Source organism: Parasteatoda tepidariorum, chromosome 1 (genome assembly GCF_982258835.1).
Source record: "Parasteatoda tepidariorum strain Cologne lab strain chromosome 1, Ptep-v5.0, whole genome shotgun sequence".
In the NCBI taxonomy this organism is placed as follows: domain Eukaryota; kingdom Metazoa; phylum Arthropoda; class Arachnida; order Araneae; family Theridiidae; genus Parasteatoda; species Parasteatoda tepidariorum.
In genome coordinates, this window is record NC_141755.1 from 117,211,267 (window position 1) to 117,227,304 (window position 16,038).

Consider the following 16,038-nt stretch of genomic DNA (forward strand, 5'->3'; position numbering starts at 1 on the left):
GCCAGAATTGTGGCGACATTGTTGCAGAACGTTGCTGAGTTCTTGCAGAAGTATTTTTCCTTTGGGGAATAAAAAGTTTTGCTTTTCTTTTCTGCCGAAATTTTCAAGCGATTTTATCTTTTCTTCAGAATTATATTCAAAAGATGCCTTTCTCGCATTTCGGAGTGGGGGAAAAAATACTTGTGATTTTTCTATTCTAATTGGAGAATAATGAAAGATAAAGAATGATGAAGTAAAAATTTTGATTTTCTTTTCTGTGGAAATGTTCATTCCAATATTTCATGCAGTTATTACTATTGATTTCCACATAGTTTTTAAAATCCGTCCCAACAACTAAATCTCAAAATGAAAACACGCGTTTAGTAACCCCTTTTTGAAGAGTCTGATTCGCATTATTTCGTCGTCTATCTTTTTTATCGGCAGTTACTGCTACAGATTTTATTTTTTTAATGCGATTATGAATTATAAAGTGCGAAAAAGGAAATATTAGTGTGTTATCTTTCTACAAAGGGCTGGAATATCGCTTATAATATTAGAATGAGAAAAATCACATATTCAATTAAAAAAATTATTTTATTTGCTCCAATTTTCATATCTATATTTAATTAATTTAACTTTTTTGAAGTTACAGTTATTTTTTTTTTTGAAGTCTGTACATTTGTTATTGTTAAATATCTTGTATATTTGTTGTTGTTAAATATCTATATGATATTGTTAAATATCATATTAGTATTAAAGAGGTATGTCTCAGAAAGCCTGAAAAAAATTCTGCCACAGCGGATAGTACTAACATAACTTATGTTATTTAAACTGTGTACCCTAATTTGGTTCATTTTGACCACTGGCTGATTTAATCTTGATACTTAATTATGCTTGGTTTCACTTGAATGATTTTACAAGAATTATCTCTCTTTTTTTTTCAAGTATAACAATGTGTCAGATTTTCATTATCTTTAAGAAGAAGAAACATATCAGAAGTGCTTGATACTAAAACTACCTATTTATTCTTTAATATCTGAAACTAATGCTTGTTTTTAAATAACTTAATTTTAATTAACATAAATAATTCAGAAATATTTTCAATTTTCAGTATGATGAAGATGTAGGATGCAAAACGAATTGTTTTTTAGAATGATTCAACTAAAATTCCACCACCTTTTCATAGCCATAAGATTATTTCTGAGTGTTTTCTTTCTAAAAGGTAAATTTTCATTCCTAATCTAAGCATAGAAAACCTGTGCTCAGAACTCTCTCTTATACCGATTATTTACTATGCATTTTTATTTACATTTTTATCATTCAATTTGCAACATAGATTTAAACAACAGTAATTATAAGAACTAGTTGGATTCTTGATAAATATGAGAACTAAATTATTTTCTTTTCTAAGTTTTTAATTCTGTGATAAATTTTTTCTTCTAATATTACAGAATTAGAACTTGTTTTGTATACTACATAATTAATGTGAAATATACATTACCTGCTGTAAATATTTTTAGTAATTCATATAAATATTTATAAAATCAGATCAATTAACTAGAAATGCTGTTAAGCATATTATTTGTTTTAGTGTTTTAAATATTTTTTTTTTTTAATTTTAAAATTTTTTTTAACTGGTCTTAACTGATGCTAATTCATTTTACTTTATATTAAAGATTAATTCAATACTTTATTTTATCTAACTGTAAAATTTATTTAATGCATTCAATAAATTATTTATTAAGATACAGTGAAGTTAATAAGTATAACTTTTATCCGTTAAAAAAACTTTCAATGTATCTTTATTAATTATTTCTTGATATAATTCAGCTCAAATAATAGTTTTTTTTTAAGGAAAGAAAATAATCCAATATTTTTCTTCTAAAAAATATTTTTTTTATTGTTTATATCTGTATGTCTTAAAAGTTTGTTTTTATTCTGTTCATAAAGTTAGTTGTGTTATGATAAAATAAAATTTAAAATTCTTTTCACAGTATTTTTATTAATTTTTCATTGTAATAATATTTTTAAACATGGTCATATTTTTTTCATTGTATTTCAAATTTTAAAAATATCTATATTTCAAATCATCAGTTCCCAAAAAGTGAGATTTGACTGCAACTATACAATTCATGTCCCAGATGATTTTGGGTCTCAGAACCTTTAGTAATCTTTCTTTTTTCAATTTTTGTAATAAACAGCAAAACTGGTTTGATTACAGGAGGAATCTGAAAGGAGTTGAAAGATGATTGTTTAAAGGAAACCTGCAAATTTCAGCCTCAAATTAGACCTGTTATGGTGTTTATTACTCGCACCTTCCTTTGTGTAGTTTCTCAGATTTGATAGCATTTTTTACTCATTTAAATATCAATTTGCAACCCCGGTGTGTGTTGTATACATGTTTTAATTTCACTTTTGATGAGGTTTCTAAAAGTACATGTCAATGAGGCCTTATGAAGCACTGAATGAGCATGTAAAATATTTTTTTAAATACCTCTATAATACTTGAAAAATTCATTCAACTAATTTTGGAAAATTAGTTGAATTTATTTTTATTTATAGAATTATATATCAAAATAAATCAAAGACTTAATCTTTTAAAATGATGTGGAAAAGTATTAATGACAATAAGAAAAATATTTGGTAAATGAAATGATTTTGCAAATTATGTTTGCTACTGATAAAGTTTTCTCAAATTCACGAAAGGAATGACAATGCTCAGCCTGTCCAGGTGATGACAATGCTCAGCTAATTTTACATCAACATAAGATTTAAGAACATGAATATTGAAAATATATTTTTGAAGTATAACTGTATGTTTAAAATTGTTTTGAATAATAATTTTGCCTTAATATTTAACTATACATAAGTGTATATTTAATATTTTGTTCCTTCTTCTTCTTCTACTTTCAAATCCCCATTTCTAGCCTAGCTAGACAAGGTCCATGAGATTGTTCACCTTCAAAAAGTTTAAAACAAGTAAGGGTCTTTCGATAAGGTCTTGTTTTAAAAGACCGAGGCAGTCCAGTAGATGTTCGGGGGATGCCTGGGCCAAAGAGCACTTGGTGCAGAGGGCAAAGCACTTTTCTCCTCCAGAGTATATATTCCGGTTTTCATTTTTAAGTGTTATTTTCATCATCCCCTGATTTCAGCATCAATCTTCAATTGGTCAAGTATTCCATAAACTTCCAACCTACACCGAAATTTCCATCTCAACATAAATGGGACCAGAAATATAACATCTCCATAGCGACTATGTGATCGTTGGTATCCACCAATGAAAACCGACATTCTCTTGATTTCGGTCATTCACTGTATCATAGTTTTGCTTTTCTTCTTGCTTTTGTCCCTCTCTTTTTGTAAATATTCTGCCTACTTACGGGATTTTCTTTAATATTTTATGATTATTCATTTCTATTTATTCTTCTGCACAAGAAAATGTATTTAACAAGAGCCCAGGAACATGTCACACCCCCAATACTTAACTATTATTAAAATATAAAATAATTTTTTTGTGTCAGTAATTCACTGTATCTTAATAAGCTATTTTTGAATAGAAAATTTCATAACTTGGTCATGCTTAATTTAACTTTTTCTGTTAAGGTGTAAATGTAACTTTTTGTTGCGGGTGTAACTATAAGAGTAAAATGAAATAAATTTACCTTTTGTAATGAAGATTAATAAACACTTTTCTGAAAGCAAACACTCAATAATTAAGATTATTTATATAAATTCAGAGTTTTGCTGAATAATTTCCTCAGTTGTACAAGACCATGAAACATAAAGATTTTTGACACATTCTTTTTCACACATACATAGTGTCTCCTTATAAATTGAAATAAACAAGTTGATGACAAAAATTTCATTAAAATATGGAATAGTATGCACTTTACAGTTAATATGCTATATTTCAACCATATTTAAAGAAATTTAAATTTACATACTTATATCCTCTATCTTGTGGATAGAGCAACTTATGATATTTTTTAATGTTATATTTTTTTGTATATAAAGATTTAAAGCATATTAACTGTACAAATATAAAGATACTATACATATATAAAGATTAAAGTACTATATATGTCTATCTTACCATCTCAAGTGTTTTCTGATAATTATTTTGTTTCAGAAATATGCTCATCATCTGAAGGTAGAATCGAATGAAGATAGTTTTTAAAAATGATTCATAATTATGATTCTTTTTTTTACTGACCTTTTTATTTATTTTAATTTAAAATTTACTTTTTGTATTTAAAAACTTGTTTTATTTTCTTTTTTTGAACAAAAGATTATTTTTTAATTTTCATCATTAGAAGTTATTTTGTTTCCCTGTGCAATTGCTTGACAAATAGCATTAAAAACAGTTCAAAACCCAAATAATTTTTATTTTATCTTACAGCATATAAAGATATGTGTCATTTACAAATCTGGTAAATACTTCATATTCTCCATGTAAACTTAACTGAACCAGCTGTTGTTATAAATCTTAAAATAAAATAAAAATTATTATAGTTGTTTTCCAATAATATTATTAAATTTTTCTAATGTATAATATCAACACATTAGCAGTTTTTACTTAAATGAACTTTTATTTAAACATAGAAAAGAGAGATTTTTAAATTGTAAAAATTTGCAATTGTTTAACTATATAACATTTAAAATTTTTGTCAATCCGCTACCTACTTTCTGTTAATTTTTTTTTAATACATATATTTTTTAATCTTTTAATGAGATACTCTCGGCTAAATTACTTTTCTTCAAATGATATTATTATTATTTGTCATAACCAATAAATAGTTGCTTACTTTTTACTGATTTAAAGTAACATATTTTTTTATATTTCAATTTTTATATATTTCAGTTTATTTTTGATACCTTTTAAATCTTTAATATTCTTTTATAACTTACTTATATGTTTAGGTATATTTTGCATGACAAAACTTTTTTTTCTATTTTTGTATTAAATAAACTGACGATTGATTATATTGCTATCCATATCAACATTAGTCAATATACTTGAACACTTTTGTCCAAAAATAGCCCCGCTAGTCATAGTTTTTCGCAGTATATTATTTAGGGAACATTTTTCCTGTAAAGAAAAACTATCATATCCTATTGACTTGATTGAAATGATCATTTAAGTGATAATGATAATTACAAGAAATTAAACACTTACAAAAAAATAGAAATACCAATTTTTTAATCAAACATTTATTATTTTAAATGCCTATAATTTTTTTATTCTCTATTTTTTCAGTTCATAATTCGAGGACCCATATTGACAAAACTTATTTAAAAAAACGCTAGTGAAACAGATTTTGGAAGATTCAAAAAGTCCATCTAGTCCCCAACTTCTTTTGAAACCAAGTATGGAAAATATGTGTTCCTTTCAAATGGTAAATATATATCGTGATAAATTTTATTATTATCCTTTTTTTAAGCTACTTGTATGAGTACTTGCAATGCCTAAAGGTTTTTTTTAATCTATTTTACTCTCTCTTAAACTCTTTTCTTCTTTATTACTCAATATGAAAGATGTATATTGAGGAGAAATGTCAATAAAAATTGACTCAGAAGCAAAATACTATCCCTGTATAGATTATATAAACTGCGAATAAAGAATTGTAAGTTATTAATTTGTAACATAAGACCAAAAGAGTATATTGCTTAACTGTCAACTCTATTGGATTTAACATAGTACTAACATAACTTACGTTAATTTAAACTATGTACCCTAATTTGGTTCTTGATCATTTTTACTACTGGCTAAATTAATCTAGATGGTAATATAATAAATATTAGGCTGTTCCAAAATTGTTTCTCTCTTTCTTCTTGCACAGAATAATGAAATGAATTTTAAGATAATCTTATCATTTGTGTGTATGTGAACTTCAGACAGCAGATAGAAATACTGTTGTTATTCACTATGTATAACAAAATAACATTAAATCAAATGAATAAGGATATAAAAAAAATACTTATTTAACCATATAGCCTAGTGAGTAATGACAGATTTACTTATCTGAAAGTAAACAAATAATTTTTTAAATATATAAAAGTTTACTTCTTGCCTGTTACTCTTGATTAAACTGCCAGACTCTACACAAAATAAAAATTAAAAGTAAGAGCGTACAATAATTTTTGATTGACCAACCATAAAAACTTAAAAATACAATGTTGATGTTAATACGAGGCTGTTATTCTAAGAGGGAAGCTTGTTTTTAAATTCCTTTTGAAAGTAAGATGAAGGTATTACTAATAAATAGTTTTTTTTTTCACGCAGCAGCAGGTCTAAGAGATATTAAAATAAAAAAATAGAAAGTATTTAATGTGAATATGTTATGACAGACTTAATTACAAAATAGTTGTACCAAATTTATATCTTTTAAAGTTGTAATAGTAACTATATATAATAGTATAATATAATAATATATAATATATATATAAAATATATAATAGTATCATATAATAGTATAATAGTAAAGTATAAAATTAAATGTTATATTATGTAAAGTTATAATATATAAAGTTATAATATATTTAAAGATTAATAATATCTTATATCTTTGAAATCCCTTTTTTAAAATTATGAGTAAACAGAATAAGTGTTCATGTTCATTTAATGTGAAATCATAACTGTAAAGTATTGCAATTTTTTCTATTTTGATTACTATAAAAATTCCTAAAATTCCCTATGTGTAAAATATTTAGTTCATTATGCAACAATTATCATGAAGTTTGTATCATTTTGTAAAATCTACTGGATTTTTTTCTATCCATGTTGGAATCTATGTTTTAGTGTTGACTTTTAAATTTGTGTCCCATTCATTTTGTCCAGAAACAGCCTTTCACTAAAAGAAAGTGGGAAAAACTTTCATAAAAAAAAAATGAAAAAGTGGATGAAATGAATAAAGAAAATAACTATTTTCAATTTATTTATTTTAGTTTTCAGCAGAATTTTAAAATACATGAATCATTTAGATTTAGTTGCATACTAAACAACATTCAATTACAAAAATAAGAATGGTATTTAATTTGTAATTGTGAATAACTTTTGTTATTTGCAGTAGTATGCAATCTTTAGTATGTGATTTCTTAATTGCAAAGCATTAAAAAAATTGAATATGATATTTTAGCAGTTTATGGCATAAACTGTTGAAATATCATAATAACTGCCTTTTTAAAAGATATAAAAATTTATATTTCATTTCTAACTTTTAAGTAAAATATTAAAACTCTACAATCATTTTAATTTATTTAGAAATGCATTAAATTTTTTTTATTCCTAAGTGTTGATTTTTTATTATATTGATGTATTAAACAGCTTGGAAATTAATACTATTATTTAAACTTCATTGCAATTAAAAACTGTTTTTTCCACTTCGGTTGTAAGAAGCATAATTTATTTCTTACTGAATCTAGAAACTTGAAACAACAACATTTCTTCTTTATTTATATGTTAATTTTAAATTACTTTAATCTCTATTAAGTTATATTTATTTAAAACTAGCATGAAATTTAAATTCTTCCATGATTCATTATATTTTGGTAAAAAAAATTACATTCAAAAAATAAATGTTTAATTTTTTTTTCTTTTAGGTCTGGTAAAAAATACATTTCTTTTACATACTTTTCTTTTACATACATACATACATTTCTTTTACATAATACATACATTTTCTTTTAGGTTAGGTCTTATAAAAAATACAAGATGTCTTGCCATGACAAACAACAAAATCTTATTGCAGGTAACATTTAAATTGTTTTCTAATTGCACATTTTATCTGTATAGGTTCTATTTTTTGGTTGTTTTATCATAGCAGTTGTTAATTAATGTATTTATTTCTTAATGCTTCATACTACAAACATGTAAAAGTTATATTAAAAACTTCATGCGAGTTTTATGGAGCAGCTAAGGTTTTATTTTGCAATGAGGGATAGCAAAATTCAATCTCAGAAACAAACTTTTCAAATTAAGTTTGATGTTTGAATTAATCCTAGAATGATCTTTTTTTATATAGAGGCTTTTCAATTATTGTGCTATGAGAGTTGAATTTTAGTCTATCAAAAACAAATGCTTCATAGTGGCTATATTCTGTTTTGTAACATTTTTGTCTAAAGTACAAATACCACAAAACGGAATTGTTTATATTTAATTTCATTAATAACACTTGAGAGAAATTTTCTTATTTTCCATTGCATGAAATTTTTGAAGGATTCTTCGATACTTTTGTATCGAATACAGCTTTTCTATAGACAACCTTTTTAGTCTATTTTTTGTCGAAATGTGCAAATTTAAAAATGTTGTTTAAAACATGAGATACGTTATACATGGTGTGTAGCGTTTTTAAAAAGTCCTTAAATGTGCTTACTTTCGATTTTTGTTTTTTAAAAGTGCTTTTTTCAATGGATGTTTTTAAAAAGTGCTTAATTTTCCCTTTTCGAAAATGAGATTTTTTTTTATTTACCATCTCGATTTCCGCCACGTATGCAAAAGCGTGGTTTCCACATTGATCTATTCAATGCTTTCACAATTCAATCTAACATAATGCATTTCGGCGTACCCTCAGTCCGTAGCGTATGAAGGCGACAATCATTTCACATGTTTGCTGAAATACTTGCGGGTCAGCATTTGCGTATACTGAGCTGGGTTCTGGGAGAGATTCGACTTGGGGAGATTTTTGCACTCTTATGTACAACTCTGCTGCAATTGGCAAAAGATTCCCGAGTGCATGCTTCATTTTCCATCCTCTGAAATCGAACCGAAAAATCTCTCCATCTTTTTATGGTGGTTTATATAATCAAGAAAAGAGTTGTTGTTGTTTTTTGTCAGAAACTTAGTTATTTTATCATGATCATGTAAAGTCTCTTTAAACTATTTTGCATTTTGTTAATGTATATAGTGCTTAATATTCTTTTAGTGCTTAAAAAGTACTTAAAATGTGCTTATTTTTTGTTGAAAGATTTGTCTATGCACCCTGTTATATATTTCATGCAACAGAAAAAAAAATTCTTATTTTCTGTTGCATGAAACTTTTGAATGATTCTTTCATACTTTTGTATTGCTATATCAGGGTGGCTACCCACCTGGAATTATCAGGGAATTTTTTTTATACTGGTGAAAACCTGAAAAAATCAGGGAAATTTGGGTAAAAGCCTAGAAAAATCAGGGAATTTTAAAGAAAAGCAGGAATTTTTTTTTCAATTTAAATTACTTTTACCATTGGTTATACCCCCTTTTTTTAGATGGACATTTATTGCCAAACTGTTGGAATATCATCAACTTAGCAATACTTTACTTGTATCAAAATTTGCTCTATTATAACCCTGTTAAACTAGAATACCACATGTAACTCCCATGGCTGCTAAATGAGTGAATAAACCTTTGACCTCTTTGGAGAATATAGGACTGTACAGTTTAGAATGGGCAATGATTGTAGGGAAAGAGGTTAGGATATTTGCTTCTGATAATAAAAGTAGAATTTTTTACCCTTCTAGTCTGTGGTCTGAATCCATTTGATGTTCTAGTTTGTTCCTATGCTTTTGGGGATATTTCTTTTTTGACAAAATGTTTTAGTATTTTTAACCTAATAAAATTCTCCGGAAATTACTTGGTTATAACTTAATAACAAAATATTTTATATAGCACTAGCTTTTTTACTCTCATTCAATGAAATCAGTGGATTATTTCTCGGCAAAGCCAATCAATTGCACGTTTTCTTGCAATCACTAACAGCAATGTTTGACAATAAATCGTTTCAATTGTTGCATAAATTCTAATTTTCTCAATTTCATTTTAGCCTCTTATTACATATTTTAATTATAAAAAGGTTCTTTTAAGTACCAGCTACAGTAGAGAACCATTTATCTGGGAAATGAGAAAATGGGGAAGAATTTTGCTTGGTTTTCCTGCTATTTTGAAGTACAGTAGAGAACCATTTTTCCGGTATCCAGTAAACCGGGAAACCAGGAGGAATTTTTCTTGGTTTTCCTGCTATTTTGTAGTATAACGATTATTAAAAATAGCAGAAATTTGACTCATCCTTGAAGTTAGTACAGGGAAAGGGGGGAATTTTTCTCCTTGTTTGCCCAGAGAAACTTCAATTCTTCCCCTGACCTTGAAGATCATTAGATCGAGATGGGACAGGGAAGGGACAAATTTTTTATTTTCTCCTGTGTGTCAGTTGTTTTTCTGATAAGCGACCGTCAATCAAACAAGTGGCATGCTGTTTTGGTTTTTTCTTTAGTTTATGAGGGAGTGGGGAATATGCATTGCACATGCAAAATATGTTAACGATAAATATGTTAAGGAACTTGAAACTTCTGGTTAAGAGTATTGACATGTGAGATTTATTTTAAATTCACTTTAGTTACTCAGTTATCCTTTATTTATTGTGATGAATTGTTTTATTATTTCAGATAATGCATTATTGATTACGAACAAAACGTTTTATAATCACCAGTTATATTCATCTATTTGACATCGATTAGCAAAACAATGTTGTTCTTTTTTTAATAAATTTTGATTTTTTAGAAATGATGTATCATTAGCAAGTTTGTTTCTTAATGTGGAATCACATCTGCTTTCGTTAAAAATAGTCTTTTTATAAAAAATAAAATAAAAGAAGATTGTTCATTAATTTAAGCATATAATTATTTGTTAATAAAAGCAGACGATTATTTTATGAAGTAGATAGCAGTTTTCTTTTTTTTAATTTTGATTCTGGTTTCCTGATTCTACTACGTTTGGGTTTTTTTCAAGATAAATTTCGTACTCAATAAATTAATTATTTTTATTCATAAATTTTATCATTAAGTTTTTTTTTTGTTTTTTTAATTCCGTTGATCCTATAATATCCTGCCTTGTTCTAGGTTTTAATATTTATGTTAGTGCCTTTTTTAAATGTTGTTTCCGTTCAATAATTTTCAAGTGTTGTTTTTTATTTAAGTTTTCTTTTCATCGTTTCCTCCCCATATAATTAAGTATGAAATATATTGCTTCTTTTAATTATTGGTTTTGTTTTATATTAGTTCATTTGGGGAATTTAATTATTATCAAAAAATAAATATGTGAATTTTGTATTTTTTAAACTTGTTTTTCTTGTCTGAGCTTGCAAATGTTTTTATCCTTTTAAATGTTGTTTTTCTACCATTTTTTTTTTTAATTTAGGAGATCTTTTCATTTTTTTCTTGTTTCACTTTTTTCTTGTAATTTGGGTTTGATAAAACATTGATTAACAGCACTTTTGGCTGATCCAGAAAACCAAGAAATTCAGACATCGGGGATAATGATGGTACCGAGCATCCCGGTTAATTAGTTCTCTACTGCATATGGTAAATATTTGATTTTTGATTCAAAATACGAAATGTGTAGTAATTAAAATGTTGAACGTTTGTAAATGTTGTTTGCAATCTAGAGATATTTCTGAAACTATTTCTCCTTTTACCTTAAAAAGCTGGCAATGACTAAGAAATGTATAAGAAATAATTTAAACGATGTATTAACATAAAATCTCAAAGAATTTTATTCATGTGCAGGCCAATAAATGAGCCAAACATTTAAGGCTCAAATATGAAAAGTGTTAATCGAAGGAAAGAGTTCTGTCGCATGATATTGCTTAATACAGCAACAGACATGTGATCTATATTTTTTTCCTTTACTTTTTTGTTGCTTAAATTATCTGAAATTAATATAATTCTAATTAGTTATATGACATATCCATAAGAAATTACTGTAATTGAATAAAATAATCAAGATTTATTTAAAAAAAAACTCATATTTATGTAATTTTCATGTTCAATGAGAATATATATTTTTATTAACTATAGAAAAATTGTTAGCCAAAACACTATTTCTTTCGCTGAATTTACAATTTATCGCATTCGGCAAATATTTTGCTTGGGCTCTACGTGTGTATTTCTTGGAAAGAGGGAGAATGATACTTTGTTAGGAACAGGTTTCTAGTTGTAAAAACAATAAACTAATTTAAACTAAAAAACTATGTGGTTAGATCAGAATTCTCTAAATATTTTTATTTCAAATAAGAAAGCGAAATGAATAAGATTTAAAGAATTTTATCTTTTTTTATAGAGTGTGCAAGAAGAAATTTGACAATTCTGGATTTGCAACATTCATTTTTGTATTCTGACTATCTCTTATAATAATGCTAATTCCAAACAAACTACATTATCTATACATTGATTTAACTTTAGATACTGATTTAATTAAAATATGATCAATGAATTTTATAAAGAGCACTGTTTAGATAAAATAAAGTACAAAATAGCTTTTTATTGAAATATAAATATAGTATCTCTCAAAAAAGTTCATACACTAATGACTTTCAATGAAATAGGGCTCTGTCTATCAATTAAAATGAATATTTCAGAATGGATATATATATATATATATATATATATATATATATATATATATATATATATATATATATATATATATATATATATATCAATAAAAAATATACTCTATTCTTGGCAAAACTGCGTGGAATATTTTAAAAACAAAGCAAAAGTTAATTTTTAAGAAAGTCGTCATACACTTTAAAAAAAAACTCTGCCTATTTGTAAATATTCTAATTTTTTGTATAATTAGAATATTTACCAATTAAATTTACCAGTAGCAATTTTAATATAAAACACAGTTACAATAACCAAATTTTTGGCTCATAATTGTAAATTATATTTTAAAATATTTAAATGAACAGGTTTATTCATTATGCCATCAATAAATGACTAATTACCTTATCCTTATGATCTGCACCAACATGCAAAGACACCACCACCATTCTTAACTGTTCCAACTGTTTTGGATAAAGTTCCTCTCTGCTTTATAATGCACATCAAAACCCAATGTATTAAGTTTGTTTCCATTCCGATTAAACATTATTACTACGTTAGGAATCTATTTATCATTGAATTTGCAAAGTATAGCCTCATCGAAAATGAAATTTAAGTAGAATATTTTTTTTCAATTTTGCAGAAATTTTTACAACTTTCAAATCTGAATTTATGAATTTTTTCGCAAATTTTATAATTTTAATCTCAGGTCACGCTGATATGAAGTACCTCTTTCAAGCATTTTACCTCATATTGCACAATGGAATGGGACAAAATAGACTAATTTAGCAATATTCATTACTGATTTACCTCTTATGATGACAAATAATCATCTTTCAAAGGTTGTCAGTTATATAATTATGACTACGAGCCACTTATAAATGGTAAAAGAAAATATTATGGAGTTAGCCAGCAAAAATTAAAATATAATTTTTCTAACAAAAGTTTGATACTAAATTGCAAATAAATAAATAAATGAAAATTAAATGAAAATAATTAAATAAAACAAATTAAAGTGATAGACAATAATTTTAATTCTGAAATCCTAAAGCATTTAAGTGTACAATGTAAAATTTTTGTTACTTTTTTTTATTGAGTTCTTAAAAATAAACTTTTGCTTTGTTTTTAAAATATTCCATGAAGTTTTGCTAAGAATAGATTATACATCTCTTTATTAAATACCCATTCTGAAATATTCATTTTAATTAGTGAAAAGAGCCATATTTCAATAAAAGTCATAAGTGTGCGAACACTTTTGGAAGCCACTGTAAAAATAAAAAAATTTTTGAGGTATAATTGCTTAGAATCCTTTTCTTTTGCTTAATGAAAGTATATTAAACAATACTTATTAAATTTTTTTTGTCACTCTTTATTTCACATTTGGTACATTTTGTGAAAAAACTACTTAATGTATCATATTAAAACATTTTTTATTCAATAAAAACAATGTATTCTACTAGTTAAAGATATTTTCTCCACATCTGTCTTAATTTTTTAGAAATTTATCCAAACATTAAGAAATAAAAAACAATATCTTACTTAGTTCAAATTATAGGAAACAATATCTTACTTACGAATTGATTTAGTACGATTATTTTTTCTCGGTGATATATTAAAAATATAACATTTTAAATAAAATATTTCATAGTATGGATATTTTTCTTGTACCTATCCTACACTTTATGAGAAAAAAACATGACAACCTGGAAATTTTAATATGTTTAAACGAAAAAACTTGAAAAAATTCAGGGAAATTTAAAACTGGACAGTGACCACCCTGCTCAGTGTTGGTTGATGTAAATATAATTGTATTTAATGTAAATTTTTGTCATGTAAAGGTTTGTTTAATTTCAATTTAATCCATTCTACAGTATTTTCCTGATTTTAAACTGGGTCTCATTATTATTATTATTGTTGTTTATTTAACCTTATTTTTCATCTTCTCTAATTATAATTTTCTATTTACAATACCCGTTTGCTTTTTACATTTATATAACTATTCTGCTTTAGATATTTTAATAATATTTATGTCATTTCCCTGAAAATGCTCATACGTCATGAATTTTGCAGAAAATTTCCTAAATTGTAAAGGCATATTTTACAATAAAAAAATTTCGAAGGATAAAAATATTTTTTTAAGATTTATTGCAGTTTTATATTATTATTAGTTTTAAATCTAAAAGATTTTAATAAAATTTACTGGGGTTTATTAGTTTTTTATTTACTTTATCAAGTATTTTTCCAAAAAATCTATTCTCAGCTCTTAAGCTTTTTAACTTATTGTAAATGTTTTGGGAATGTATTATTTAATATTTGGCTTTGGTTTTACAGACCACTGTAGTGTTGCTAAAGCTTACTAGTAATGCAGCCTGTTCTCTCTTTTTTATAATATCTAATCTTTTCTTCTTACAGTCTCTAATTTTAGATTGATTTTTTTTTCTTTCTATTTTTATATTTCATGTCTTTGATGTTTGCATTTTTAAGTCCAGGGGGAAATTTATAATTTTAAGTGAAAAAATTGAAAGTTGTATGGATTAAGAAAGGTATTTATTAGTAAAAAGACTATTATCATGAAAAATAAACAAATGACTTTGAACTGACAGAGAGTAAATATAAACTATTAAAATCTTTTTTAAAAAAATTTATTTAATTGAAAAGTAAGCGTACAAAGATTTATCTGCAGATAATTGTGTGTTAATTTTTTTGTCATTTTTACAATAGTGTGTTTTTTATAATTCTTATTTTATATATTTTTATATATAATTCTTATTTTTATATATAGGGGTGCAGCGTAGATCTACCTCCTACTGGTGCACCCTGGTAACGCTTTGTGGCTAAATGATCTATAACTTTGGCTAGTACAGACATCAAAGAAAGCTGTCCCTCTCACTAATGCCAAGCGCCTAACCAAGAAAAAGATGATGGCTCTCACTTTAAACCAATACACAGAGAAAAATTCTGGTAAGATCTGATGGAATAATCTCAAAAATCTTCCTACGTGGCCAAAACGCAGGGCAGTTGGTGAGTTTCGACTGACTACCGGACGCGACTGCCTCCTCTAACATCTCCATCAAATTCATGTTGCTCAAGAGCCTTTCTGTACGCTTTGTGACCTTCAAGCAGAGATGGATGCAAACCACGTTCGTCTTTGCCCAGCACTGGGGGATATCCCTTTGTGTGACTGTTACTGGCGCGCAAGAGACTTATTGGGGTCATGGACTTTTCTTGCCACGTCTGTTTTGTGTTTGTTTATTTTGTTGTTCCTCCATTGTGGTGAGTGGTCTTTTGTAACCTTGGCCATTGGAAATAAAATAAAAAAATTATATATTGCTTGTATATTAAGATTATAAATTGTATTTTTTTCATGTTAATTGTGCGTCTAACATAGGGAAAGTATTGTAAATAGAGAATAATTTTTTATACATTTTTAGATGGTTATACAAATGTTTCAGGAAAGTGGGCTGCAACATAAAAAGCTTTAATCTTTTTATGTTATTTTACTATCTAAATCTTTTTCTTAATTTATTATTCAAAACTAAACATTTTCTCACACTTAATTATTCACTCATAATTTTATTCACACATATAAATTTTATTCTTTTCATGTTCATTGTGCTTCTAACATAGGGAAAATATTGTAAATATAGAATAATTTTTTATAAATTTGCCTGGAACTTTAATATATATATACATGCATATATT

At 26.0% G+C, this 16,038-nt stretch overlaps 1 protein-coding gene across 10 annotated transcripts in view; it reads left to right on the forward strand.

Annotated features, from left to right (window-relative positions):
- The window catches only part of LOC122272719 (dual specificity testis-specific protein kinase 2), a 61,084-nt gene extending 45,412 nt beyond the window's left edge, over positions 1-15,672 (forward strand). For 4 of the 10 annotated variants that reach the window (XM_087151050.1, XM_087151047.1, XM_087151045.1 and 1 more), the window contains 2 exons: positions 1,091-1,201; positions 5,237-5,264. Coding sequence is in view for 4 of the 10 variants with exons in the window: in XM_087151069.1 (XP_087007195.1) it covers positions 1,091-1,135 (45 nt within the window). In the remaining 6 variants the exon portion in view is untranslated. Of the gene's footprint in view, positions 1-924; positions 1,059-1,090; positions 1,202-5,236; positions 5,376-7,666; positions 7,728-11,149; positions 11,314-15,118 lie in introns of those variants that run through there. The other 6 variants (XM_087151069.1, XM_087151085.1, XM_087151077.1 and 3 more) reach the window with 6 other exon arrangements.
- The last annotated feature ends 366 nt before the right edge of the window (positions 15,673-16,038 follow it).